Genomic DNA, 27,499 nt, shown 5'->3' on the forward strand with positions numbered 1-27,499 from the left:
TTGCCTTACGGCTCTTGTCGTAGAACTACTTCGCTTCTGTCGCACTCGCAAGGGGACACTGGAATACGCCATGGGCCAGGTCGCCGCACTTATGGTACTTACGGGGCTGAGCTGGTGTAGCAGGCTTCTTGGTACCCTGAAGCTTGGCACCGACGGAAGCCGTACCTGAGCCAATTGCGCTTGTCTTGGGTCCTGGCCCCCCCTGTTGTAGCTCCGCCCTTGGGTTGAAATCATGCAGCGAAGCGTGGGACGCTGCCCGTCCTGGGCTGCTGGTGCGCCTCGCTTCCTCCGCCTCTCGTCGTCTGCTGGATAGCTGATTCAAAAACCAGGAATCCTGACACTCTGGATCGCAGCCAATCGACGAATACCTTCACGGACTTCTTCGTCGACTTGTGCACCGTGCGCTTCAGCTCCGTTACGACCGTCTGCTTGAGGGCGGGCAGTCTCGGCGCTGCACATAGGAACCCCACAGCCATCTTGGGCTCTTCGAGAGGGGGAAATCGTCCATATCCTGCGCATCCAGGATCTCATTGAAGTCCGTCACTAGCTTCATTACTCGAGACTCCGCGTCGGGTAGCGTAGTGTTCATCGCCAAGGAACGCATAGCCTGCGCTAGCCGCGCGCGGTCTTGGACTTCCTGCGTTCCAGTCTTCCTCAGTGATTTCAGACTCGGGCCGCCCTAGCTCGTACATGCAGATACGGATCAACGTCCGGTGCTCAATGCAAGCACTCAGAGGCATGACAAAAACGCGACCATACGAGCCCTGGTTTAAGGCCGTAACCCGCCGCTTGTAGATGAGGTAGCTGTCAATGAAGGTCTTTTTCTCCATCTTCGTGGAGCCGCGGTATACAGGAGGCACGGGCATGTTCGAGCCCGTCGCCACTGTGATCGTTGGCTCATTGCTACCCGCAGAGACGCCTTCGCCTTTCATGGGATCGTCACCGTCACGCTCGCGGCCGCTCTGGCCCGTGCCTCGGGCAAACCAACCCCAGCGGCTCTGCCCCCGCGGAGACAGTACTTCTTCCTTCAGATCCTCGATCTGGCGGCCTTGCTGGCCGACAGTTTCAGCGGCCTTCCGCATCAACTGGTACTGCTGCGCCAGCGCCTTCTGCAGCTCCTCCAGCTGCGCGCTCAGGGCAGCTTGTTTAGTGTTCAGCTCCACTTGGTTGCCGTTCAGCTGCTGAAGATACTCGGCCGTCTTGGCCGCTAGAGCCTCATGCTGCTGCTGTAACCGGTTGAGTTGCTCGAGTGTGAGTTGCTGGACCACCTCCGCCTTCTTGGCCACTTGCTCGACCTTCTGCTCCGACTCCGCTTGGATGCTTCGTGCCACCGACGACTCGAACGTTCTTGTCTGCCGCTGCGCCACGACCACGTCTTCCACTCTCACTCTAGGAGAAATCAGCGCCTCCAAAGCCAGTTCACGGCTCCTGTGATCTGGACTGCTTATGGCTTCCGCTTCGCAGCGCGAAGTGAGCTAAAGAATTCTTTGTTGTTCGCACTTGGTCGAAGTAAAGCGAAATGCAGAATGACTGGAATTGAAAAAGCTTAACATGCAAGGAAAAACAAAGAGAGCTCCGGCTAGCCCTGGAGTCGCCCTTGGAGCGCCCTTGAGCTTGAAGATGCAGTTGCCACTGCGACGCGTGCCTGACCGTTGGACACTCGTGCCTGACGGTCGTACTCCTTCCGCAGAACACGCGTGGCTGGTCGTCAGCCGGAGATCCTTGGCTTGTCGTTGGGCATTGGGCAAGCTGTACTTGTTGAAGCTGCAGCTGCTGGAGCCAGCTGGCGACAACAATTGGGTTGAAATATGGTTCGTAGCTCTTCCTACTTTGCCATTTTAGGAGGGCTATTGTGGCTTCAAAGTCCGCCTTCGAGAGAGCCCCTACGGCCTTGAGAACATTGTCGACATGAGTTCGCTTCATATCCCTTGTAATTTCGACGACGTGGCTCATGTCTTGTTCGTTCAGCTACTTGATGATCGTACTGAGGCTCGCAAACCTCCCTCCTCGCTCTTCATCTGCGGTCAGCAACTCTGGATCCCTGACCCGAAGGAGTCTCAGAGTCGCTGTTGATCGTGGCAGCGGCCTCAAAGTCGGAGTTGGCCTTCGACAAGAGTTGAGACTCGTTGAACACTGCGACGACTTTGCTCTAAGCGAAGATTACGGCTGCAACTGTGGCGATGACAACACTGTGGAGATGACTTCTGCTAAAACAAGAGGTGTTGCGATTTTGAGGGCGGAATTTGACACTAATAGGGGGAGTCGAACATCTCAAAAACGCCAAAAATAATGAGCAAAACCGAGCCAGAATTCTGTTCTGAGCAGTAAAGTGTCGAAAAGATGAGCCATTTTCGAGGGGGGGAGTGGCATGTCGATCCCTCCATTTTCGGACTTAGTCGAGTGGAGGGAACTTTTCCGCCATCTGTCCCACTACAGATTCCGACCAGTTTCTTCAACAAATGATAGTGTGTAACTTTGTAGGGAATACTAATTATGCAAGAGACGTGCGATACCAAAGTTCATACTGAGAACAAGGTAATTTGATGTAGCCCATTCTAACAGCATTGAATAGCTAGAACGTGTATCACAGGATATTATATAATAGGATAATTTGGAGGTATTTGTAGAGGAGGGAACAAAGAAGGGAATTGCTTATCTCGGAAATGAGCAGCTCATTTCAGAGATAAGCCACCTCCGGAGGTGGCTTGTTTCAGAGTTAAGCAAAACGCTGTCGAGATTGTGAGCACGGCCAAGCTCAAAACTTGAGCACGTTTTTGGCAATGTTCGACTCCCCCTAATGCGCCTAGCCTGAGCCATCGGCAGCACGTGGGAGCTCCATCTACAGGTAGGATACATGTAGTTTTTCCCTTACAGTAGATGAAGGAATTCCTTGAAGCCTGGGGAGCGAGAGTCTGTCAGCAGATCCTACGGAGAGCAACGCAACACCGGTGATACTGTACAAGAAGTTATAATGATGGGATGCTGGGTAGCCACTATATGTGTTGCCTTTGTCGTTATGATTGAAGCCGCTCAGTTTCCGCTTGAACACTTTAAGTATCCAGGGAAGAGAGCACTTTTACTCGGCATAAGGAGTTAACTACGCTAACATTCTGCCATCGCTAGCTAGTCCTTCACTTGCGGTTTGCTTTAGACATCCACAGCATCCAAGTACGAGATCGTGGTGATAGCGTCGTCGTACGTGATGGACGTGTCCGGCTTGGTCCAGCCCTCGGGGAACATTTCCTGCAGGAAGAAGGTAGCCACGAACGTCGTGGCCGTCGAGTTGCCGTTGTCACCGCCGAACCCACGCAGGAACAGAGCGGACTCGGCGCCGGCGATGAACGCGGGGGTCGCGCTGAAGTCGAACTTCGGATTGTGCTCCTTTCCCCACGCCACTCGAGCAGCGCGGATCGTGGCCACGTCTGTGACGTCCACGGAACCGTCCAGTCCGTAGTTCAGGACGTCGTTGATGAGGCCAGGGGTGATGACGTACGGATCCGCACCAAAGTACGAGTCGATACGGGCCAGCGACGCGTCGTGCTCCACCTTGTCGTTGTGCTTGGACAGGTTGTTCATGTCGAAGAGATCCGGCGACAGGCCGCCCATGACGGCCGCCAGGTCCTCCGCAATGTTGAACTTGTCCATGACCACGGCCAGCGCCTGGTCCACCGTGATGCTCTTGCCGTCGTGCGGGAGGTAGCCGTGGCTGGCCAGCGTGGGCAAGGAGAGCGGCGGAACGGGGTGGTGGCGTTCACGGCACCTGAGGTCAAGTGGGCTGGCGGGCGGTAGTACTCGCCCTCGGGCAGGGCTGCAGCCTCGGCGAGAGCAGCTTCGGCGTCAGCCTCCGTGTAGCCGTAAGCCACACGCAAAATGGCAGCGGCGAAGGCGAATGATGCAGTGATGGAGACCATGGTGGTGGAGCTTGGGAGCGAGGCAGAGAGAGAGAGAGAAGCGGGTCAGGAGGTAATTTGCTGGTGCGAGCAAATTGAGGAGTGACAAGACATCGCGGTTGGTGGAAGCCGAGGCCGAGGTGGTTGAGATTCTGATGGTCTGACAGGTTGTCGCGACGCGCGGCATCAACACGGCTGGCGTCGCGGGAACGAGTGCAATTGCACCGGGGTAACCAGACTTGTCGGTCATGGATCGCAAGTGAGCTTGAAGCACATCGTGACCCTGCTCAGGAGTTGCAAATGCTCTTCGTCTCTACTGATAAAACGCGTCAGTGTAGCGAGCAGTAGCCGTGATTGAGGGTGACCGCAACAGGGAGCAGTAGTTGATAGTCATGGAGAAGCAATGGCAACCTTGCTGACACTCTGCCAGCTACGGTGAAAAGCACCGGTGGCGGCACACAGTACAGTACTCGAAGTGATCTCCAGTATTTGACCACCAAAATGCCGGTGCTATTCCATGGTCTACCGCAAACATGTTTGCGCCGTCGCCTGGTTTTTGTTGTGCATCACACCCACCACTGGAGTTTCATCGACACTTGAACGGGTCTGGACCTCCGAAAGTTGCAATCGAACGACGAGCATACAGTACTGTATTGGTTTTTGTACATGTATTGGTTTAGCAATCAAATACTGACCTCTCTTATCGGCTCTCGAGAAGAACTTCGCCAAGGCGTCTGGCCCCTATGATAGAGTCTGGGGCGCTCGACGCTCCACCGTCAACGCGAAAGGAATCCAATCCTTCCAAAAGATACGCTCACCATCCTGTCCAAGGTGCTTTGTCCACTTCTCCAGTCGCGCATGATGATTCGAGACTATGGTGCCGTGAGTAGTACGTTGGACCACCACAACGTGGGAACACTTGACAACCACTGCGGAAACAGGAACATCGTACAGTAGCGCGCAGTAAAGTAGGTGTCTATTCGTGCCTTCCCTCCCTCCAACGACACACATAGGTCCACTTCATTCAATTGGCGCCATTCAAATGTGGGGCAACCCGAACAGGTACAGTACATGCATATCGTTAGTTTAGTTTTTGGTGAGCTACATTACAGTCATTTAGTCGAGCTAACGACTCAGCCAATGTCCGTCCGGCAGAAGCCTACACATCTTCTGCCAGCTTGCTAGCTACTGGTACTGGTGCTAGCACATGCATGTCGGGCGGACATGCCATGATATGTGAGCCGGTCAGCGGCGCCATCCTCGTTGTCCTCGTCCGGGTGTGTGGCGAGCCATTGGTTGATATCCCCTGGAAGGAACTCAACTACAGTACATGTATATCCATTGCACCAAGACAGAAGGCCGGCTCGATGAGTTGACTTTGCGGCCACGACGGGTATTCACAAGAACAGAAACACACGTTCATACATTTACACTTGGGTTATCTGCAGCCTGCTCTGGATACGACAGCCACTACACTACTAGATTGCAGATCACAACTCCGCTATGGCGAGGTACGAGATCGTTGCGAGGGCATCCGCGAACTTGATCGGCGTGGGGGACTTCGTCCAGTCCGTGGGGAACTGCTCCTGCAAGAAGAAGGTCGACGCGAAGGAGGCCTTGCACGAGTTCCCATTCTGTCCGCCGAAAGCTCGTAGGAAGAGCGCCGCCTCGGCCCGAGCGATGAATGCCGGTGTGGCGCTGAAGTCAAACTGCGGGTTGTACTGCTGGCCATACGCAATACGAGACGATTGGATCTTGGCTACATCGTTAATGTCGATCAGGCCGTCACCCCCGTACCTCAATACGTCGTTGATGATGCTGGGGGTGACGAAAGCCGGGTCCTCGCCGAAGTACGAGTCCGAGCACGCCATTGAGGCGTCGTGTTCGATAGGATTATTGTGCTTGGAGAGGTCGTTCAGGTCGAACACAGCAGGCGACAGGGTGCCCATTACGGTGGCCAGGTCGTCGGCGATGTTAAACTTGTCCTTCATAGCCGCCATCACCATCTTGATCGTGACGTTCTTGCCGTCACGCGGGAGGTATCCGTGATTGGCGAGTGTGTTCAGGCCAGGGCATGGACCGCGCCGGAATGGAGTGTTTGTGCCCGATCTTCCGGACGTCATGGACACCGGTGGCCTGTAGTACTCACCAACGGGTTTAGCTGCAGCAGCGGCGAGCGCAGCATCTTCAGCGGTGGTGTATCCTTGAGCTACTCCGAAGGCAGTGGCAACGTACGAAAGGGCGGTGAACCAGGAGACCATCTTGTTTCGAGTTACCCGGGGGGTTCAGGGGCAGCGAATGGTAAATGAAGTCAATCGAAAGCTAACTACCAGCCATAGCTGTGGGCAAACTGTAAATCCCTTCTTGAGCTGCTTGGGCTACCCCATAATCTTATTCTATCTACTGCACAGCAGCTTGGCTCGTACCGTCCTCGAACCCCAAGTTCGTCAGGTGACCTAAGCCCACCACCAAATCTCTATAGGGCGTAGACACGCCCCAATAATCGACCAAGAGGTGCGAGGACCACCGCCGTGAATGACAGGGCATCTCGCTTCACGTGACAGCAGCGGCCGTGTGATACAGGTAGCTTGTCGGGAAACCATCACTGGCGTGGTCACGTGATCGCGAAGTAGTCCCGTACGAACCTGATCTCACCAAGCTTCGGAGCAGTGATACCAGCATGTACTTCTTTGCGATGCCGTGACCAACAGCCACTGGTTATGGGTCTTTCGCAGCTGGTGATGCGACGTATGCTGGGGCGGCTCAAAGGATGGTTCTCTCTGGATCAGGCTATCAGGAAGCTGAGCCAATTCCTGGTACTAGCGGAACATTGTCGGCGACACCTGCCTGCAACAGCGTTACAAGCAGTAAGTTGAAGTATTCCCAGCCTCGATCTCTCTGTTCGCTGCAAGCGAGCCCCCTATAGGCTGCAGTCAGTATCTTAGGCCACCTGACACGAACTGGGCTGGCAGACTGAGGACGATTTCGGCCAACCTGGTGCTGTCTTATTCTACCTTATAAAACTAGTAGAATGAATGCAGCGAACCAAGTAGGTCATTACTAGCGCACTACTTGCCGCACCAGCAGATCTGCTTGACTCAGTTTAGTACTCGGCCCTCGCTTTCCTCATTCTACAATTGGCACAGCAAGTCAAAAGCAAGGAACAACCAGAAAGAGCTCTATCAAGCTTCAACGCAACATGGTCTCATGGATCGCCACTCTCTCCTTCGTCGCTTCGGCCTTCGGGTTCGCCGAGAGCTATAGCATCGCCGAAAATCTTGCACTCACCACGGCCGCAGCGATGCCGGCCGGTGTGTACTACCGACCGCCGCGATCCGTGACGTCCGGAAGGCCGGGTGCCACAACAGCGTTCCGCCGGTCGCCGTGCCCTGGCCTGAACACTCTGGCCAACCACGGACACCTCCCGCGTGACGGCAAGAACATCACGCTGAAGATGGCGCTGGCGGCGGTGCGGGACAAGTTCAACATCGGCGAGGATCTGGCCGCCGTCATCGGCACGCTGACCCCGGCGCGGTTCGATCTCAACGACCTCTCCAAGCACAACGACCCGATCGAGCACGACGCGTCACTGGCGCGCTCTGACGCGTACTTCGGCGAGGACCCGGCTTTCGTGACGCCCAGCCTCATCAACGACGTACTGAGCTACGGCCTCGACGGCAAGGTCGATGTGAATGATGTGGCCAAGATTCAAGCCAATCGCGTTGCCTACGGCGCGCAGTACAACCCGGAGTTCGACTTCAGTGCCTCGCCCGCGTTCATCGCCCAAGCCGAGGGCGCTCTCTTACTTCGAGCAATGGGTGGAGAGAACGGAAACTGCTCCAAGACTTCGTACGTGTCAACCTTCTTCTTGCTTGAGACGTTCCCGTTGGACTGGAGGAAGTCCCCCACGCCGATCACGTACCCGGATGTACTCGCCACGGTCTCGTACATCAACGCGGCGCAGATGCAGACTGTATAAACGGTTTTGTTCGTTTCTGTTGTTGTCGAGGTCACCACCAAAGTAGATTGACGTGAGTACGTATGCAGAAACATGAATGAAATCTACCGTGATCACTAAACAATCCAACGCATTCTCGTGATATCTGCGTGCCAGCACGGCCATCCCGATCACTTTTAAAAGCTAAAAAGACTCTGGGCCGCGTTGGCTGTTGGTATCATTGTTCTGAAGCAATGGTGGCTTGGCGCAGGACTGCAAAGTTTGGTTATGTTACTGAAGACCTTGCTGAAGTAATGCTTTCCGGGAAACTGTCCCCCCTCATCCAACTACAAACTCATCGATAATAAGCGCACATCACAAACCTAACGCAACCAGGGATGTTAAAAGAAAACCCATCAAAAATAAGATTTTTTCTCAAGGATATAAGAAGATAAAAGAAGATTTTCGGGTTTTCAAATTACAGCGAGCATTATACCTACCTAACCCACGTCCCTACCACTTTGTCTACTTGCTTCGCCGTTGAAGTTGACGTTGCTACACTAACACTGTTGCCTTCACTTTGGATATAGATATGGTGTCGGATAATCTGTACTAAACCAGTCCTAAATATCCTAAACTGTCCTAAGAAAACCGAAATGAATTGACTTGAGAAAACGTAAGTCCTGCTTGGAGAGTTCGCTCTTATTGGTTAAAATTGTGAATTGTCTGCTATCGACGGATCACAAAGCAAAGCAATATGCTGGGGAGCTGAACAGAGCTTCTGTGTCCTCGTAAGTGTAGGACGTATGTAAGCTATTAGCGCGCTGTGTATTGTGTACTAATTCGTCTCCAATATGAGGCGGTATCCCCGACGGCTCCATCCATCTTGACTCTCCGACCTCCAGTTTCGAACGCAGATTATTGAGAACGGTAGGGTTTGTGAACACAAACGTCGACAGAAGGGGGTGGTTGGTAGGCAAGTGGTTCACTAAAAAACCAGCGTGCTGGACAAGCGAAGCAAGACACAGCCTCAAAATATCACTTAGGTTCAATTCGTCGACGAGTCCTGGAAACATCGCTGCAAGACACGACTTTATCTCGTCGTCCGAGTTATTGCGGAAGTGCGGTGGTAGGATGGCGAACTTGGAGTCATTCACAGGAAGCCCAGCAACAACACGCCCTAAAAATTGATCGTCCGCAGCTGCATATCGAAAGTATATGTCTTGCACTCCACCCATAGACCACCCACACCGAAGACAAACACTTACAATGGACGGACCACCAGTACTTCCTCCGCAGGCAAATGTTGCCACAACTTTCCTCACCGAGTGCGTCCCGTAGGTTTTAGCCACTCCATCTTTTTTCAGGAGGTTTCCTAATGTCTTGCCGAAGCAAAGCTTTGGGTCAGATCCCGGAAATAGTGGCCCTGGTTGCGCGCGCGGATTACATGCCCAATAAATCGCCAACGCTGTCACCCAACACGTAGATGGCGAAAACGGGTTTGCGTAAAGATGACGGGGGTCACGTGGGCCAGCACCTTCCTGATTGGTCTTGGTCTTAAAAAATATCGCCCCAACAGCGTCATCTTTGTCCAAAAAGTGCTGCGTCTGCAGGGTTTGGACAGATACCGATCGTCACATGAGATTCCACTGAGAAGTTAAAAAGAGATGCGAGACCCCCCCCCCATCGTTGCGCTCAAGAGTAGACCAACACAGTTCCTTGTACAACGAAAAAGTCAGCGGCTGCTTGCCCGAGTGTTTAGGAGAGCTAGACTGGTTTTGCTCGGCCTCGAGTCGCTTGCACCCAGAAAAAAACTGCTTCATGTCATCTCCGTATTCCACAGGCAGCGCTACTCGTTTTAATCGATACAGATCCTTTATCGCGCTGCGATAGCCGCTTAGAGTCGCCGATTTGGCTGTACTTCGTTTGTACATCAAAAATTGCTCAAAGCAAGCTGGAGTGAACTCTGTGAGGTTTAGATCATCATCGGCATCGAAGAATTTAGCTGTATTGCGATCCTCCAGCGTCAGCGCATACACTTCTCTGATCCACTTCTTGATGCCGTTGATATTGCTGGTGTACTTCTTTCTCGTCTCTTTGGAGATACATGCGTCGCGTATTGCCTTCACCTCCGCGACAGAGCTCTGCGAGCTATCATCGCACGAAGCGTTAGTTCTTAAAGTGATTTTGGCCAATCATCGTGGCGCCTTATCGTCGGCTACCGTCGCTTACGCCTTCCCGTAAGGATGCGATCCTAACTGCCCCTTAGTGGACCTCAGTCAATGTGTCGTCCTCCAAGGGGTGGGAATACACCAATTCCGGAAATCATAAGCCAATCCGCCTACGTTTTAACAGGAAATCCCATATGAAACTTACGTAAATACGAGAATGATACTCCCATAAATGACGGTAACGGTAATTTGAGATAGCTGTCCTAACAGTCCTAATTAGGACAAACGTTAGGACAGTTAGGACAGTTAGGACACTCCCCCGGAGATTTACGTTCTATTATAATACATATAGATAGAGTGTATTTTACTATACTGTTCTTGCTGTTCTGCCATTACAGTAGTTACTTGATGTTGAGGTGGGCAGGACACTCTCGCGTTCGCTCTCGCCTGCGGACTTAGCGACGGCACTTCGGGGGGCCCGCCCTTCTCTCGCTTTGCTCGGGGGGGCGCCGCTTCGCTACCTGCCCCACCCCCTCGTGCCTTACGCTAAGGCCTCGGCTCGGCCAGGCGCGGTGTCTAGAAAAAAAAATCGGGTTGCAGCGCTCGCGTTCGCTCGCTCGATCGCGCAGACACGCCCCCGTCTGATCGGCGGGTGTTGGCTATCCGTGAATGCACTGAGTGAGGCTCGCGCTCGCATTCGCTCGCTCTCGCCCGCATTCAGCACTCTGGTGGACGTGTGTGATTCACACAGTGTGGATCAATTGAGGAAAACCCTTACTGCTAGAGCCAAGGTTTTAGGACATGACCTAAACATAATCCTAAAAGGCGTCCTAAAAACCGATGGATTTCTTTTGGACGGTATTAGGACAAACATAAATTACGCCCTTTAGGAACTTTTTAGGACATAGAGTGCAATCTATTTCGGTAAATTTCGCCGAATTTTAGGATATTTTAGGACATTTAGGACTGTTTTAGTACAGATAATTTTCTTACATAGATATACGACGCAGACAGAGTCGGCAGCATACCTGAAAATATAGCAGGCATTTTGTTGAATATATTGGACAGGGATTGGAAAAAATATATATGCCTGCATTTTTCAGCGTTAGTAAGCATTGCAGTAAGGATTGCAATCCACCACACAGTACAATACAGTATTGGTATTGCTGGTTTCTCCGCAGTCCTTTATTGCAATCTGCTGCTCGCCTGCAATACAGTATTGCAAGACAATATTGCAATACTGGGCATATGTTCGAGGTCTCCCAACAAACGCGTGGTAGAAGCATTGACTGGGGCAAAACCCGAACATACGCCGAAGAAGTCAAGGAGCGCAAACGACAGAGGCTGGAGCAAGTCACAGAGTATCAAGACCTCAGCTACATGCTGGGCACGTCGACGACGGTCGAGAGATTGTTCAGCATCGCGAAGTACGTGATGCCTGCCCATCGTGAGCGTATGAGCACGTGGATGTTTGAGAACATCATGTTCTTCCGGGATCTTTGGACGAGCAAAGCGGTTGCCATTGCGATACGTGATGCCAGGGCCGCGAACGCTGCTTCAAGCGCTCCGCCATAGTGAACACCGTGAATTGGCTTGAGATACACCTTCAATATAGCATTGCTTGTTTCGTGACAATTTATTATTGCAATATGTAGTACCCTCACAATATCGTATTGCAATACAAATGCAGTACAATATCGTATTGTATTGGCATATGGCGGTATTGGTATTGGATCAATATATTTTTCCGATCCCTGATATTGGACATGCAGGGATGACAAGGGTGTAGTCGTCACTTTGTTGGAGTGACCTATGACTTCAAAATTCCGTGAATAGACAACAAATGAACTACTTCGAAGTATTATACCGTAGTTACTGCTCCTTTCTAGCTCGTTTTGGACCTTTCCCCTCGTATCAACTAACAGCTTGAAAATTGGCTACAGTATACTTATTGTGCTTTGTAATGATTTTGCCGACCATTTTAGACGCTAAATATGGAAAAGCCTGCTCCTAAATATGTGTGAAAAAAGATACACGACCTGCTAAAACTATGCATACCTCCTCATATATATCGACTTGGGAGAGCCTGTCAGCAGCCATGCATTGGCCCAGTACACCACCGTCCATGATCCCCAGCACATCCAACCTCTTATACATAATTGCCGTGTGTCTAGGTCCTTGTGGATAAAAGCCGACAGAATTGTGGCACTTTTAGCGTAATTCTAGGCCTCCACCCAACTATGCACCTCGATTTATCGTAAATCTAGCAGGTGGTCGCTATAAATACAGCAAATCTCGCCTCATATTGCCAAAATCATTGCAAAGCACAATAAGTAAGAAAAAAGAAGAAAATCGGCCTCTGGCACCAATCTTCTTTTTCAATACTATAAGAACAATGAATAAAAGACAGTTTACCATCCCTGAACGCAACTGATCGATTTGCACATGTGTGCACCTGTTGGCTGATGCTGAGGTGGTGCTAATGGCTATTGAACATCCATAAAAGACGGTCGATCCACCTCCTTCTCGTCCACGAGCTGACCACTCAGCGCTAAACACCCAAAATTTCCACTTTCTGTTTAAACTCCGTTCTGCTCCTTCAGTTGACAATCATGCCGACGCAGTCGGGTCCGCATCGCTGCCCACCACAGCGCCGACCGCGGGAACAGTCTCGTGCTCCACGCTCTTGGATACGCTTTCAGTGTCACCGCTGTCGGTCGTAAGTTCCTCGTTGTTGTCCTCGTCTTCATCGTCGCTATAGTCTATCGTGAAGACGCCCACAAACTTGGAATCCTTCGTAGCATCTGCCCCATCAGCGTCGGCTGTCACATCCTCAGGCTCCTCCAGCGCGGCACGCAACATCTCGTGCGTGGCCTCATCATGCTTCTCCTCTAGCTCCTCATTGGACGATCCGTGATCACTACCTCCATCCTCCGCGGAGGCTGCCTCGGAAGACGACCCGCTGTCGTTCTGCTGACTAGCATTTGTGGACGACCGCCGCCTCCAGCCCCACTTCTTCGGGATTGAAACCTCCGACAGCTTGCTTCGCATTGACGTAATTGAGCTTCGAGAAAGGGACAATTGACGTCTCCCCGTGGTAGGACCACTTGTGTTGCTGCCGATGCTGGTGCTGCTCGCGCGGTTCAGTTCGCTTGTGGAGACGATACTCGCGTCACCCTCTCCACCATTTACAGGCAGTGAAGTCATCGTGGGCATGGCCTTCTTTCGTCGGGGCTTCTTTTGCTTGGATTTCTGCTTCAGCGGGTCCTCTCCTGTACGCAGGATTGTGTCGTAGCGGCAGTACACGCACTCATCCGCCACGTGATTCAGCAACTCTTGAGGAGAGGAGCCAGCGCGATCGCGCATGAACGCATGCCACGAAGAGTATCCACCATCCAGCGTACTGACAAACCGGAACCCGCGCTTCTGGAAGAAGAGGGCCGCTTGGTTGAGGCAGTCTGTATCCAAACGGACGGCATCCCGAATACTCGTCTTGACATCCTCCGAGGTCACAAGCTCCGGTGGGATGCCGACACCATGACCCACCAGCACCACGTGGACTTGGGACTTCATCGGGTTGAACGCTTCCATGCTCTTCGCGATCAGCTCCGGCGAGTCGAACACCGAAGGGTCCAGCGTGTACGCCACAGGAATGCGACCGCTCTTGAGGTCCTCGGAGCTGCGCAAACCGCGGCAGTCGACCACAAAGAAGCGGAGATTACTCATCCCAGTCTGCTGCTGATCGCTTGACTTGTCACCACCACCCATGAGCTGCGGCCCCACTTCCTCGACGCTGATGGGCAACGCGAAGTAAGCAGAGGGTGGGTCGTGCTTCTCCGCAGGGTGCTCCCACTGCGTCTTTCCTGTCTGGGTATGGTACCAAAAGATCTTCCCCGCAATCGAGCGCGACTCCTTCATCACCCATTGAGACATATCCACCGCAGCTTCGGCTGTGGACTTCCGATCTGAGCTCGGTGGGCCGCTCAAACTGTTGCTCGACGAGGGCGGGCCACTCAAACTGCCATTGTTCGACTGCGCCCGTGCTTTCTTAGCCGCCATACCAGCGCCCGATCCGTAGGCAATCTCGATCGCCTGACGCGACGAGCACCTGATGTCGGCCGTGGCCTCACGCTGCGAGCACTTGTACGTCTTGGGCGTCTTGCTACGCAGTCGTGAGGCCAGCAGACACAGGTAGCGCACATTCTCCTCGTCCTCAAACGCCTTGGCGGCAAACGTGGATCGGACCTGGTCCTGCACCTTTTCCGTCGAGTCGCAGCTCGTGAGCTCTTCCTCCCTTTGAATCAGCGCCGCGATCACGAAGAACAGGCCGAACAGCGAGTCCCCAGTCAGGAGGTACTGGTCCATGACGAACACAAAGGCGGCGGGCGGGACCACTTGGTACAGGTGTCCCAGCAGGAAGTCCGCGGCAAAGAGCTTGCCAGCCACGCTCCACTCGTTGCCGCACCACTGGTTCAGGCAGTGCGCGAGCTGCGGCGCGTGGTAGCTGAGCAACTGCTCCACCAACTGCTGGCGCTCGCGCCGCAGCGCCTGCGCCTCCTCCTCGTCCGCACGCCGCTTGCTCTCCTCGGCCAGAGACGACGTCGAGTCCATGGAGCTGGATCTCTGCAGGCCAGACGAGCCGGCGTAGGCCTCGTCCATGCTGCTGCTGCTGCCTCTGTTGCTGCCCAAGCCGCCACCCACGGCGCCGAGCCCCGGCGCGTCCGCGAAGAGGCTGTCGGCCACCACAAAGTGTGGCAGGAAGTGCGCGCAGTACTGGTAGAAGCAGTCGTAGATGGTGGGCAGCGGCATCTTGAGCAGGAAGAAGGGCGCCACCACGCGCGCCATGCCCGTCGAGTAGGCCACGCTCTTGGTGGTCAGGAACCACATGAGCAGCACCTCGAGCTCTTGCTGCACGCGCTCGCGCGCCTTGGCGTCCGCCGGCTCGAGGATCTCGGCCACGTCGCCGCACTCGTCGACCAGCAGCGGGTCGCGCGGCAGCTTGCCCAGCCGCTGCAGCATGCGGTCGAACTCCTGCGCGGCCGAGCCGTGCTGGTTGCGCTTGTACACGTTGAGCAGCACCTGCCAGATCTCCCCGCGCAGCGCGTCGCACTGCGGCGGCAGACATGGGTACACGCTGGAGAGCACGCAGCCCTTGACCTCCTCCACGCCCGGGCGGCGCGTGATGGGGCGCGCCGCCAGGTCCGCGGGGGCGACTGCGGCGCCGCTGGACGCCTGGCCCGACGAGAAGAGCTGCAGCAGGCTCTCGGCCAGGTGCGCGCGCTCCTGCGCGGCCTTGGAGGCCCAGAGGCGCAGCGACTGGCGTGTCAGGACCCGGCGCAGAGCCTCCTGCTGCTTGCGCGCGGCGGCGGACGGAGACGCCATGGAGCTGAGGAGCTGCGTATGACGCTGCTGAAGACGTTGTGGAGGGGGAGAGGAGCAGTTTGGTGGAAACGTGGTACAGTGTACCTCTTTTCTGAGTTGATTCGGACTTTCTCTTGTGCGTATTAGGATAACAACGATGCTGGGAAGGTGACTGTAGCCATGATGATGTTGTTGAAGATGGCTACAGTCTCTGTTGCAGTGCGGCAAGTAGGTGGTGCGCGGCGGCGAACGCGTCCACGGGCTTCACGATGTCCATGCGGGTGTGGACGACGGACGCAGTTTCGATGCAATGAGGTGAAGACGGGGATGGCGTCGTGGGCGTCGACACGTGGAGCGGCTCGCACCGAGACAGCACCAGGCGGAACGCGTTGCCCGTCACGCGCTCCAGAGTCCTGCGCTTCTCTGCTAGAGGCAGCTGGGCGTAGTCCTCAGCGGGGACACCCAGCAGGCTCTCCACGATCTCGCCTTGGCACACTACAAGTAGCGGGGCCGTCTGGGACCGCCCGTTCTCGAGCGTCACGGCCAAACGGCGGTACGTCTGCACGGTGTCCTCCATCCCGAAGAAGACTTCCTGGCAGAACGCGCACTTCCACTTGGGCGGTCCGGCCGCGGCGTGCTGCATCGTCACCATCTCTAGCGGACGATAGCACGACCTGTGCGCGCACGTCGTGGAGTGGCCCTTCTCGCAGGTCGTGTCGATCGTGAAGCCTTGCACACCGAGGCCGTCGCTCGGAATCAGCCAGCCGGCAGCAGTCACCGTCATTTCGGCCATCGTAAGCGCCTGAGCTGCGACTCCATGCGCAGCGGTGGACCGAGCGAGCGCGGTGTTCATGAGCCCTGAAGTCGTGTTCACCACTGTGAGCTTGGAGCTGTTGCTGAAGAGAGACTGCTTTCCGAAGATACTCTCCCAGTCCGAGCACAGCACGACAACTCCAGAAGACGAGGACCTCGAATAAGCTTTCGTGGGGAACGCAAACTCGACCTGGGCAGTAGGCGCCGATGCAGACGGCATCAGTCCTCGCTCCCGGAAACAACGCACGGGCTTCGACTTCATATCGATCGCCACTAAACCATCCAAGAGCACGCTCTGTCCGGGAAGAAGTCGCAACGCTGCCAACGCGTTCTCGCCCGTCACCTCGATCGTCAGCAACGTCTTGGATGACGCGATGTATACTTGCAACATCACGACCAGATAATACTTCGACACAATTGTACGATACAGCGGCGGTGGAGCCTGGAGCTTCGCATTCGCAGTCCCCGGCTGGTTGGTCTTCGGATCGTAGTACGCGTAGAAGAAAGCTGCAAGCAGCGGAATGCCGTGTGAAACCTTGATACTTCGTACGTGGGCATACAACGAGAAATTGTGCCAACCGGCCTTGATATCTTCCAGCCTGGATAAAGGTCGCTCCACCTCGGCAAGCCCTTGCTGTATTGCCGATGTGTTGGTTGGGCTCTTGGCGGTGGAGACTCGGCACGGCTTGCAAAACAGGACGGTAGCGCAGCCGTACTCGAAGTAGTACCATAACCGCTGCTGCGACGAGTACTCGTTCAAAATATGCTGAATCTCGGCGTCATGTTGGTCGCATACGTGCACGAACGGGTGAAATATGGACAGTGTATCTCCAACACGAAAGAGTCGACTGAGCACCACTTGGTCGTCCCATAGAACCATCAAGTGCAGGCCTTGCATCACCGTACGCTGCGTGTTCGGTGTTGCTCCCGCGGGGGTCCGGAAGTTGGTCTGATCAATCTCCCCCAATAAAATCACTTGGCGATGGACGTACAGCGGTGTCTGGCACGGTCGGATCGCGCCAATATCTAGCACCTTCGCTTTTAACATCAACTGCTGGATCACGGCAGGGTCTCGAGCTCCACCGACCAACTGATCCACTCGACTCAAATTGATCGAGTCAGCCAGCAACCTCCTATCCAGCGGTTGCTGTTCATCCAGCCGAGCCGTCAAAAACCCAGTCGGCAATAACGTAAACCTGGCCCTGCTGCTGCCGCCCGCTGTATCGATCTCCTTTCTCTCCAGCAGCTTCGCATTTGTAAACACCACCTCCCTCCCATTCTGAAACGGAAACGTGGCTACACCACACCGCCACCGAAAGGAAACAAGTCAGTACTTGTCACTCCCAGCTCTCCAAACATCTTTATACCCCTCTCACCTACTCGATTCATACTGCAGATGTCGATGCAAATAATCCACGCACGTCCGAAACCTCTGATGCAGATACCTAAGTACTCGGTCAGAGCCCCGTCCCAAACAGAATATCTACAGAACCTCAAAAGCTGCAACTCTCACATGTGAGCCGTGACGTCCTTCGCGTTGTCCATCTCGATACTGAGTCTGTGGTTCCCATAGCCCGTGACTTTGGCCTGCAGCGCCTCCTGCTCGCCTTCCGCCAGCAACTCGCCCATGCCCTCTTCATCTCGGATTTTCCTCTTTTTGCTCTGGTTCCCTACCCCCTGCTCGGCATCTCCAGCCTCCTTCTGCTTGAGTAACTTGGCTAGTTCCGTGACCACGACGGCCTCCGTGAGTCCGTCCGGATACTCCTCGATGAGGCGGAGCAGCTTGGAGAAGACCCAATAGAACGGGACGCTGGGGATATCGGCGCCGCCGCCGCCGCGCTTCCGGCGCCACAGGTCGCGCAGCTTCTGCTGGACGAACAGCACTTGACGCTCCACAAAGTCCGGGGCTGGCGCGCGGTCCGAGGGGCGAGCTGCGCGCGCGTCCGCCGGTCGCTCCAGCTCCTCGATGGCGTCCAGCAGCTCCATCTGTGATTGGCTAATAGAAGATGCACGACATTGATAGTGGTGTGGTTCACATGAAAGACAACTTCAACTTTTGGTCGGTGCGACGACCGCTCTCTGCTCAATTGTGTGCACGGTGTCCACCGCAATAGAGTCTGTGTGCCTAGATATCTTTGCCCATGTGAGTCAGAGTCCCTAAATGGGGATGACGACCGAGGACGACTTGGTGGAGGATAAGACGGTGGGGTTGCTCGACGCAACCAGGGTCTCCTTAGTCCGTGTCATTCGCCAAGTCTCTGACAACCAACCAAGCTCAAGTTTTCCAAGCAAGTTCCCGTGATCTCTAGCGCTGCAATGGTCTCGTGGCTCGCCACGCTCGCCTTCACTGCCTCTGAAGAAGCCGTGCTTGCTGTGGCTGCTGCCACACCCGTCGGCGTTTACTTCCGACCTCCATTCTCCATGACGTCCGGACGACCCGGTGATCTGGCGCCGTTCCGACGCTCGCCGTGCCCCGCCATCAACACGCTGGCCAACCACGGATACCTCCCGCGCGACGGCAAGAACATCACGGTAAAGATGGCGCTAGCGGCGGTGCGGGACAAGTTCAACATCGCCGAGGATCTGGCCGCTGTTATCCGCACCCTGACCCCCGCGCAGTTCGATCTGAACGACCTGGCCAAGCACAACGACCCGATCGAGCACGACGCGTCGCTGTCGCGCTCAGACGTGTACTTCGGTGAGGACCAGGGCTTCGCGTCGCTCGGCCTCGTCACCAACATGCTTGCGTATGGAGTCGACGGTCAGATCGACGTGACCGATGTGGCCAAGATCCGCGCTACTCAAGTCGCCTACGGACGGAAAAACAACCCAGAGTTTGACTACAGCTCTACTCCGGCATTCATCGGTAGTGCCGAGTCGGCTCTCCTGCTGCGAGGCCTGGGCGGGCAGAACGGCAACTACTCGAAGACCTCGTTTGTGGCGACCTTCTTCTTGCTCGAGACGTTCCCCCTGGACTGGCAGAAGTCCCCCACGGAGATCACGTACCCGGATGTGCTTGCGACGATCTCATACCTTAACGCAGTGCAAGCTTAAGCGTGCTGAAACAGTGAGAATGTAGTGAACAAAGTTTAGTACAACAGCAAGAGTAGGCTGTAGTGTAAAGGTAACATGAAAAATTAGACGTTTTGAAGAGCAGGGCATTTTAAGTTGCGATAGACCACTACGTAAAGTCCTATGACCAGCATTTAAAGTGAAGGCCCCATTCAGCCTACAATAACATCGAAAACCTACACCATTCTTGGAAAAGTAAACAGCAACGTATATTTTAATAAACGTTGTAGCAATTCAAAAGTCTGTGCAGAGGTGTAAGGCACGTATGATATGCACATGAGCGGCTCAACCCCGAGCGCAAGCTAGACAGCTTCCCGACGACACCGCCAGCAACACTCAGCGGGCATGCAGCAAGTTAGCAGGGCTGCGGCAAGTTGCCTGGCGAACGTGGCTGCGACTCACAACGCGGCGAACGCGGCTGCGACTTACGAGGCGAAGACGGTCACGAGTGGCGAGGCGAGCGCGGCTCGGAGTTGCGAGGCCGACGGCCCGGTTCGACCGTAGCCCATCCGTAGCTTTCATGGTCGCGGTCGTCGTGGTGACCGTGCCACGCCGGTGCCGCCGTCGGACTGGCGGGGTGGCCCCAGTGGCGAGGAGCACGCGGAGGCGCGGTGGTCCTCCATTCGTAGTCCTCGTAGTCGCGACCATCGTGGTATCCATATCCGTAGCTTTCATGGTCGCGGTCGTCGTGGTGACCGTGCCACGCCGGTGCCGCCGTCGGACTGGCGGGGTGGCCCCAGTGGCGAGGAGCACGCGGAGGCGCGGTGGTCCTCCATTCGTAGTCCTCGTAGTCGCGACCATCGTGGTATCCATATCCGTAGCTTTCATGGTCGCGGTCGTCGTGGTGACCGTGCCACGCCGGTGCCGCCGTCGGACTGGCGGGGTGGCCCCAGTGGCGAGGAGCACGCGGAGGCGCGGTGGTCCTCCATTCGTAGTCCTCGTAGTCGCGACCATCGTGGTATCCATAGTCATGAACATCGTGGTGACCGCGTCTCGCAGGCGCGAACATCGGGCTCGACGGGTGGCCCCAGTGGCGAGGCGAACGTGGAGGTGTGGTGGGACTCCATCGGTCGCTCTCGTAGTCGCGGCCGTCATGGCGCCCCCGCCCCGCAGGCGTCACAACGGAGAGATGGTCGCCGTGGTTCGGCGAACGAGGTCGCTGAGGGGAACCGTGTTGCGGTGAACGCGGCGTCGGGCTGCGTCGGTTCGTCTCATGGTCACCGCCATGGTCACGGCCACGGTCACCACCGTGGCGGGACTCGTGTCCGTTCCCCCTCTGCGGCTCGGCCTTGGGCGACGACGGGTGCCGCGCGTGTTGGAGCGGCGATTGAGGGCGAGGCGAGGTGGGCCCTCCAGCAGGAGCCGGAATGGCAGGCACTTGCTCGGATATCTGCACTCGCAAATTGCGGACGGCCGACTTGGACTCCGTTTCAACCGACGCATCGGTCGCGGAGGCAACGCCAAGAAAAGTAGCGACGGCCAGGGTTGTCAGGAGCTTCATGGTGGAGGCGGTGGCTGCTGCGTAGAGCGAGTGGTGGGTACTTGGGTCGGGTCGAACCGAGTTGGTAAATTGAAGAATGAAGAGAGAGAGGACCGCCGATCGATCGGCTTCGTTTGGTACGATAGCAGTTTTGTCGTCGTCTTTGAATGATGAAGCGGTACACGTGTTTTCGCCCGTAAACTTTCGCCCGTTGCAAGCGTGGCGTCCGGGCCATGTTGGCGCGAACACTAGCGGCAGTTGGAGCGGTTAAAAGTGATAGAAGCGGTGTGACCCCCGTTCAGTCAAGCGACGGCTCGTTCGAATATAGTCCCCATATTTGCCGAGGCCTCGCGCCCGCGGCTTTCCGATGCTCCAACCCAGCGCACGTCTCCCCCTCCCCCCTTTGGTGCAGCCCGCGTGCAGGGGCTGTCGCTAGCTGTACTTCGTCGAGCCGTGTTGATCGCTTTGAGGGCAAGCACGGGACAGATGACCGGGTCTCCAGACGCGTGCATCGTGCGCCATGCACCGCGCCCAAACTGGTCGTTCTTCGCTCCTTCCAAACCGATGGTGACTGCGGTAGCGCGAGATTCACTGACTGGTCTTCCTTCGGCATTGGAGAAGAAGACATCTTGATGCTTGAGGCAGTAAAAATGCCGCTGCTGTCCGATTCGCAGATACGACCTCCGAAGTAGGAAGAAGATGCCAATTAGCACGCTGCCCCAGGAGTTGTTGGTGCGGCTGATGTAGGTCGAGGCGACAGTACAGGAGACGCAGGAACGCTGGGGTAATTGGCTGGAGCTTGTGAACCGGAGGCGATAAGCGCTTGATTCCTTGTACCAGCATGGTGAAGTCGGGTGAGGTGGTCAGGTCGATTCCCATATAGCGACGATGGAGCCACCGGATGCTCGCGAGCTTAAGCTTGATCGTGCCGAATGCATTGCCGTTCTTCCTCCGGTTCCACCCGTACTTCCAGCAGTAAACTGCGAAGCATCCTAGCTTTCTGTTGGCGGACCTTTCGGGTTGCGAGATCCACGGCAACCACCCGAGTTGGTGGGAGAAATCACACCATTGCCACCAGTACGTGTTGTATTTTCCGGCGGTTGAACCAGCGACAGCGTGTCCACGGATAATGTTGCCCAGAGACTCGAGAGATTGTCGAATGGCGGAACGATTTGAACCTGTGTCCATGCATCGGATAAGTTAGTCCACACGGCATACAAAGGGTGATCCTCGCACCATGCCCTGAACCCGGCGTCGGCCATGACGTTCTCCTCCCCCGCGATGTGTGCTGCCGAGCACGTCAAGGAATAGCGGAACTCTGACACTGAAATAAGTCGATTGTATAGTCGAGCCGTCGGATGACGACTCGATCGCTTTGCCAACCATGCCACCGCGCTGGTGTTGTCGATCCACATGCAGATGTGTGTTCGATCTCGCCCAGTCGCTGCCCATGCCGGTCCCCAATGCAGTATTGCCAGGACCGCGCTCATTAGCTCCCGTACGTTGATGGAGTTTTCTTGTTTTGACGTCGCGAACGCCGCTTTTTCCGCCTCGCTGAATTTCAGGCGGATGCACTGGCGTAACTGAGGTTCTAGGACACAGAGACCTGTGTCTGATGCATCCATCCAGACGTGCCGGGACGGAGGCTCTAGCCTGGCAAAATGTTCGATGGGAATGGAGTTGAACTTCGTGTCCATCGTAAGAACCAGTGAAAACCATCGTAAATCTTCTCTCACGTCTGGAGGGATCTGACGCCGCATCCTCGGGGACTTGAATCCTACTGCGAAGACTTGGATATTCTGATAAAAGGCTCGTGCTGGCGGGAAACAAGATGACACGTATCAGAGCTTCCCCAGCAGCTTGTTCAGGACTGATGGGGTTACACGCACAAGTGGCTACAGTCACTTGTAACTCTTAACAGATACGACGTCTGTTAGAGGTTCGAAAAACTTTCTCGACCTTGGTGTAGACACACCAAAGGCTACATACATTTACGACCACCACGACGGGTGGTCCATAGAGACTTAGGATTCCTATTGGCTGAGAGCAGCATATTTTAGCCAATGAGCGACGTGAATAGGATTGGAATTCTGCCAACCAGCCGTTGGTAGATTCCTATCTGAGAATATTACATTTAGAGGAAGTCAGAAACATAAAACAAAAATAGAAGTTCTCATTTTAACCCAAAAACATTATTTGGATCGTTTATTTAGATTAATCTATACTCGGAGGCCCGAGTATAATTAACTCTAATTTAAACTAAGCTACGCTTCCTCAAATACACGCGCACACGTGTAAGCTAAAGTAGTGGGCCAAAGTAGGCCCATTACACCTGGTAGCACTTTGTAGTCCGTCCAACGACCGACTACCTGAGTTCGTACGTCACCGCACGAACACGGAGCTGAGAACCTTCCCATGGATACAGAGGTGCCCATGGAAAGCTCCACTACGCTGTCCCCACCTGTCGGATCCAGAGTGGGAGGCCCTCCAACGACTGTCAACAGTCATTGGTGAGGCAGCGGTAGCTACGATGCTGCGTACGCTAACGCCGACAGATCAACACGGTGTTGCTCTGGGTTCATTCTGAAGGAGCAACGCGATATTGCTGCTACTACCGCGGTGTCGTCCGGGACAACACCACGCGCGCAATCGCTAAAGCTCAATGTGAGTAACTATGTTGGAAGAGAGGGTGAACCTCTCCTCCGTTGGCTTGTCGAACTCGACACTGCCATTGCGGCTCGACGTATCATCGACCCGTTGTCGAAGGTTGCGTTCGCCATGTCATGTCTTAGCGGACGTGCTAGAAGTTGGGCGTATGGACGCCGACTCTCGGATCCTACGTGCTTTAGCACGTACGAGGGTTTCAAGGAGGAACTCAGACAAGCGTTTAAGCCCCCGCAAAACGAGTTCCCGTCGAGGGCGGAGTTCCTCGACCTGCAGCAGGGCAAGCATGACGTTCATGCTTACGCTCAGAGAGCGCGGTACTTGGTCTCGAACATCGTGACCAATCCGATCGACGAGGCGACCAAGGTCGTCACGTTCATGAAGGGACTGAGAGATGGGCCTGTGAAGACCTACCTCTTCCGTGAGTACCCGAGTACTCTCGAAGCTGCAATTACTTTTGCAATGCAGGAGGAGTTTAGCCTGCGGCAGGCTAAACTGCATGCACATGTGCCGAGGCCACAGCCACGCCCGGTAGTAAGGACGGGAGGCCCAGAACCCATGGACCTCTCGAGTGCTGCAACTGCTGGACCCCTGCAGTCGCAGGGAAACAATGTGCGATGCTACCGTTGCGGTAGAGTCGGTCACTTTGCTCGGGAGTGTACGGCCCCCGTGCACCAGCAGGGTGGCTATCGCGGCGGTGCCGGGCACCGTCGCAACCACACAAAATACGCTGAACGCCAGTAGGCGCGGGGCGCCCTACTGGTAATGCAGTTCCGCGTGACGACCATGGACACGGGACACTGAGGACTGCAGCCCCCAGTGAGATTCATTCTCACTGCAAGAACCAAGATGACAAGCCTGACCTTGTCAATCTGAACGTGAACTCGATGAGAGCAAACGGCTCTCTCCGTGCTTTGGTAGATTCTGGCGCGTCGAAGAACTTTGTTCGACTGCGAAGTCTATCAAGGCTTGACTTCGAGGATTTATATCTACCTCGAAGTATGTTGGAGGTACGACTGGCAACGGGTGCCGTCGTGAAGACCGAGAAGCGCATGGTACGCGTGCGCTTCACGTATCAAGATCGAGAGTTTGTCGAGACCTTTATCGTCCTGGATCTGGACGATAAATTTGACATTGTATTGGGCATGCCGTGGCTTGCACGACATGATCCGGTCATCGATTGGGAGAAGCTCACTCTCGTGCGCTTCGGTCGCGACAGCGGAACAGTGAGCGATGGCCCTGTTGCCGCTACGCACGCACCGACAGGTGCGCGCGACTCCCCACTCGAGACAGCGCCTAATGCCGCTGTCCCGGAGCGCCCTGGGCGCGCGCGAACACGCGCGCAAGAGCAGCTAGCGTCGGCGTTGCCGCCGACAGCTAATGAAGGAAATATGTTGGCCTCGGAGACTGACACCCGCTTTTCAGCGAATCAAGAAGAGTCTCCGGCCTCAAGGGGCACGGATGACGCAGGCGAGTCACACGCCTCAGCCGTGGAGGCTGACGCGAATCTGATTGGATCAGGTCTGGCCAATAATAAGAGCCAAGGCGACGTAACGCCGTCGACTCCGGGAGTCGATGGCTTGGCTGAATTTGATTCGTCGGCTCGGGGAGCCGACGCACCCTCCGTAATGGGGGTTTCCGCCAATAACAGGCGTCGAGGTGAAGATGGCGTGTCGGCACCGGGAGCCGACGCTGCATACGGTGTGGACGTTTGCAACCGTCCGCACCGGAAAACCTTGCATGCCGTCGTGCAGCCCGGCTGCACGACGCAGCCCGGCTGCACGACAAAGCGCCAGGCGACCAAGCCGGGCTTGAAGTCGCTAGCCCGCGGGATGAACCCGCCGGCGATACTGAAGAAGAACACCCGTCCACGGCTGGGCCTGGACGAGGTCAAGAATCAAGCGCAGCCGGACTCCGCAAAACAAGAAGACGGCGCATGCGAAGATCGCTGCGCAAGTCTCAGCCCGGGGCCGAGACGCTACAAGAAATGTCTGCCGGGCAGACGGAGGCTGAGAAGCCGGACGTTGAGACGTTGAACGTCTTGACGCGTACCTGTGCCGGGTTCCGGTACAGGGAGATGACGCTCGCCAACCCTCCGACGCATGCGTCGGAGTTGACCTCGCTTCTAGTTATGAGGTAGAAGCGCTTCGCGCGTGACTTGCACGATGGACGCATCGAGCAAATATGCATTGTCTCGGACGCCGAGAGAACGAAGAGCGAGAATAAAGAACTGAGGCAGTTCTTCATGGAGAGCACCACTGAGAGCGAGGACACTCTCAGTGCGAAGACGAAGAAGGAGCGCTTTGAAGAGCAGAGCTGGGATTCGTTGAAGACGAGTCCCTACTACGAGATCTTACGGGAGTACGCGGACGTGCTTCCGGAAGAGATCCCTGCGGAGCTTCCGCAGGACAAGGGCATCCAGCACGAGATTGATCTCGTGCCGGGAACGAAGTACTGTGTCACGCGGCAGTGGCCACTGCCGCGAGAGCAGTTCAAGGCGATCGACGACTTCTTTGAGAGTCGTCGTAAAGCTGGACAAGTGCGGGAATCGAAATCCCCGCACAGTGCTCCGACGTTCTGTGTCAAGAAGCCACAGGGCGGCTGGCGCATCGTTCATGCGTACAACAAGCTGAACGATGCGACGATACCGGCGCAGACACCGATACCGCGAAAAGATGTAATCATCGATTCGATGGCCAGGAGCACTATCTACAGTGCTCTTGATCTGCGCGATGGGTTCTATCAGATCCTCATGCGTGAGAGCGATATCCCTCTCACGGCTGTGAGCATGCCGAGCGGCATGCTCTGGGAGTGGCTAGTGGCGCCACAGGGTCTGAAGAACGCCCCTGCGACCTTCAACAGGTGCGTGACGCACTTGTTGAGCTCGGTGCGCGACTTCGCACCGAGCTACGTTGACGATTTGTTCGTCCAAAGCCGGGCTGCGGACGGGATGAGCGATGTTGAGATGCACAAGGTGCATCAAGGTGCATCTCCGGAAGCTGCTTGCGCTCATGCACAAGCACAAGCTCTATGCGAACCTGAAGAAGTGCATCTTTGGGGCGAGCGAGATACCCGTGCTCGGGTGTCTCGTCGGGAAGAACGGCGTCCGCTCTGACCCTGAGAAGGTCAGAGTGATCAATGAGTGGCCGACGCCGTCGAACGTCAAGGAACTGCGGCAGTTCCTTGGCTTGGCCACGTACTTGTGCAAGTACGTGAAGGACTACGCGGGCATGATACGCCCGCTGTCACAGCTCCTGAAGAAGGACGCCGAGTGGGTTTGGACTGCTGAGTGTCAGCAGGCCTTCGATGCAGTCAAGCGGGGCTTGACTGAGGCGCCGATCTTGGCGGTGGCCGACCAAGATCGCCCATTCCACGTTGTGTGTGACGCATCCGACTTCGTAATCGGATGTGCGTTGATGCAGCACGATCACGAGGGCCGTGATCGTGTCGTCTACTACCAATCGCGTAAGCTGAAGCCAGCTGAGCGCAACTACCCGGTACATGACAAGGAACGCCTTGCCATGAAGTACGCACTCGCGAAGTTCCGAGTGTATCTACTCGGAAGCAAACCGTTCGTGGTCTATACGGAGGTAATCCGTGCACCTGCATTCCAAAAACGTTAAATACAACGAGCTACAAAGCCCCATAATCTGTTGGCTGCTCACCATTGCTGCCTGCTCACTTGGTCTTCGAGCAAGATGCTGATTTTACCAGCCTTGCTTGAAATCTCGTAGCGGTAGGTCGGGCTGGGCGGCGGGGCAAATGCCGTCACTCCGCTGTCCACCATCTTGTTCGTCATCTTCTTCTCCTTCTTCCTCCTTGAATTCTCTTCGCCTGTGGTCGCTACCTTGGCTAGCTAGCCCGAGCAGCTTGCTGCAAAATGGAGAATGGTTTGGGCACTGCTAGTCCTCTTCAACTGTCTAAAGGTATGAGTCAAGAGTTCTCAGAACTCTCTGGTTGTTGGACCCGTTGGTACTTGGTCTCAGAATCGCACTCACTTCAACTTCCTTAAGACTCCTAAATAAGGGTACAAATTACTCATTTCCGTACCGAATTCAAAAGTTGCAGTTGGAGGCCGATGGCGCTGCTGCGCGAGGAGCTGCAGGCCCCG

General features: G+C 55.4%; 12 protein-coding genes across 12 annotated transcripts; 3 read left to right on the plus strand and 9 right to left on the minus strand.

Annotated features, from left to right (window-relative positions):
* Positions 1–25: 25 nt before the first annotated feature.
* On the minus strand, positions 26–1,082 carry PHYSODRAFT_313988 (hypothetical protein; the record flags this gene model as incomplete). Its single annotated transcript, XM_009526597.1, has 4 exons — positions 26–106; positions 252–444; positions 471–653; positions 691–1,082. 4 exons carry the CDS (start codon positions 1,080–1,082, stop codon positions 26–28), a joined length of 849 nt encoding a protein of 282 aa, XP_009524892.1.
* A 2,065-nt stretch (positions 1,083–3,147) lies between these two features.
* Positions 3,148–4,284, minus strand: PHYSODRAFT_263637 (chloroperoxidase; the record flags this gene model as incomplete). The annotated part of the gene is made up of 2 exons (XM_009526598.1): positions 3,148–3,775; positions 4,256–4,284. The coding sequence occupies 2 exons, from the start codon at positions 4,282–4,284 to the stop codon at positions 3,148–3,150; spliced, it is 657 nt and encodes a 218-aa protein (XP_009524893.1).
* Positions 4,285–5,380: 1,096 nt separating this feature from the next.
* On the minus strand, positions 5,381–6,151 carry PHYSODRAFT_299589 (chloroperoxidase; the record flags this gene model as incomplete). Its single annotated transcript, XM_009526599.1, has 1 exon — positions 5,381–6,151. The coding sequence occupies one exon, from the start codon at positions 6,149–6,151 to the stop codon at positions 5,381–5,383; it is 771 nt and encodes a 256-aa protein (XP_009524894.1).
* A 1,040-nt stretch (positions 6,152–7,191) lies between these two features.
* Positions 7,192–7,869, plus strand: PHYSODRAFT_313990 (chloroperoxidase; the record flags this gene model as incomplete). Its single annotated transcript, XM_009526600.1, has 1 exon — positions 7,192–7,869. One exon carries the CDS (start codon positions 7,192–7,194, stop codon positions 7,867–7,869), a length of 678 nt encoding a protein of 225 aa, XP_009524895.1.
* An 809-nt stretch (positions 7,870–8,678) lies between these two features.
* Positions 8,679–8,903, minus strand: PHYSODRAFT_422537 (hypothetical protein; the record flags this gene model as incomplete). Its single annotated transcript, XM_009526601.1, has 1 exon — positions 8,679–8,903. A coding segment is annotated over one exon (225 nt), but the record flags the coding sequence as incomplete, so codon positions are not given.
* Positions 8,904–9,101: 198 nt separating this feature from the next.
* PHYSODRAFT_402680 (hypothetical protein) lies at positions 9,102–9,410 on the minus strand (the record flags this gene model as incomplete). The annotated part of the gene is made up of 1 exon (XM_009526602.1): positions 9,102–9,410. A coding segment is annotated over one exon (309 nt), but the record flags the coding sequence as incomplete, so codon positions are not given.
* A 1,896-nt stretch (positions 9,411–11,306) lies between these two features.
* PHYSODRAFT_446539 (hypothetical protein) lies at positions 11,307–11,492 on the plus strand (the record flags this gene model as incomplete). The annotated part of the gene is made up of 1 exon (XM_009526603.1): positions 11,307–11,492. A coding segment is annotated over one exon (186 nt), but the record flags the coding sequence as incomplete, so codon positions are not given.
* A 903-nt stretch (positions 11,493–12,395) lies between these two features.
* Positions 12,396–15,380, minus strand: PHYSODRAFT_360215 (hypothetical protein; the record flags this gene model as incomplete). Its single annotated transcript, XM_009526604.1, has 1 exon — positions 12,396–15,380. One exon carries the CDS (start codon positions 15,378–15,380, stop codon positions 12,609–12,611), a length of 2,772 nt encoding a protein of 923 aa, XP_009524899.1. The 3' UTR covers positions 12,396–12,608.
* A 181-nt stretch (positions 15,381–15,561) lies between these two features.
* On the minus strand, positions 15,562–18,158 carry PHYSODRAFT_491986 (hypothetical protein; the record flags this gene model as incomplete). The annotated part of the gene is made up of 5 exons (XM_009526605.1): positions 15,562–15,621; positions 16,465–16,785; positions 16,849–17,468; positions 17,553–17,617; positions 17,686–18,158. 5 exons carry the CDS (start codon positions 18,156–18,158, stop codon positions 15,562–15,564), a joined length of 1,539 nt encoding a protein of 512 aa, XP_009524900.1.
* A 330-nt stretch (positions 18,159–18,488) lies between these two features.
* PHYSODRAFT_299593 (chloroperoxidase) lies at positions 18,489–19,226 on the plus strand (the record flags this gene model as incomplete). The annotated part of the gene is made up of 1 exon (XM_009526606.1): positions 18,489–19,226. One exon carries the CDS (start codon positions 18,489–18,491, stop codon positions 19,224–19,226), a length of 738 nt encoding a protein of 245 aa, XP_009524901.1.
* A 460-nt stretch (positions 19,227–19,686) lies between these two features.
* PHYSODRAFT_330032 (hypothetical protein) lies at positions 19,687–20,745 on the minus strand (the record flags this gene model as incomplete). Its single annotated transcript, XM_009526607.1, has 1 exon — positions 19,687–20,745. One exon carries the CDS (start codon positions 20,743–20,745, stop codon positions 19,687–19,689), a length of 1,059 nt encoding a protein of 352 aa, XP_009524902.1.
* A 971-nt stretch (positions 20,746–21,716) lies between these two features.
* On the minus strand, positions 21,717–22,565 carry PHYSODRAFT_495546 (hypothetical protein; the record flags this gene model as incomplete). Its single annotated transcript, XM_009526608.1, has 1 exon — positions 21,717–22,565. A coding segment is annotated over one exon (849 nt), but the record flags the coding sequence as incomplete, so codon positions are not given.
* Between the last annotated feature and the right edge of the window lie 4,934 nt (positions 22,566–27,499).

This window comes from Phytophthora sojae (assembly GCF_000149755.1).
Source record: "Phytophthora sojae unplaced genomic scaffold PHYSOscaffold_3, whole genome shotgun sequence".
NCBI lineage: Eukaryota > Oomycota > Peronosporomycetes > Peronosporales > Peronosporaceae > Phytophthora > Phytophthora sojae.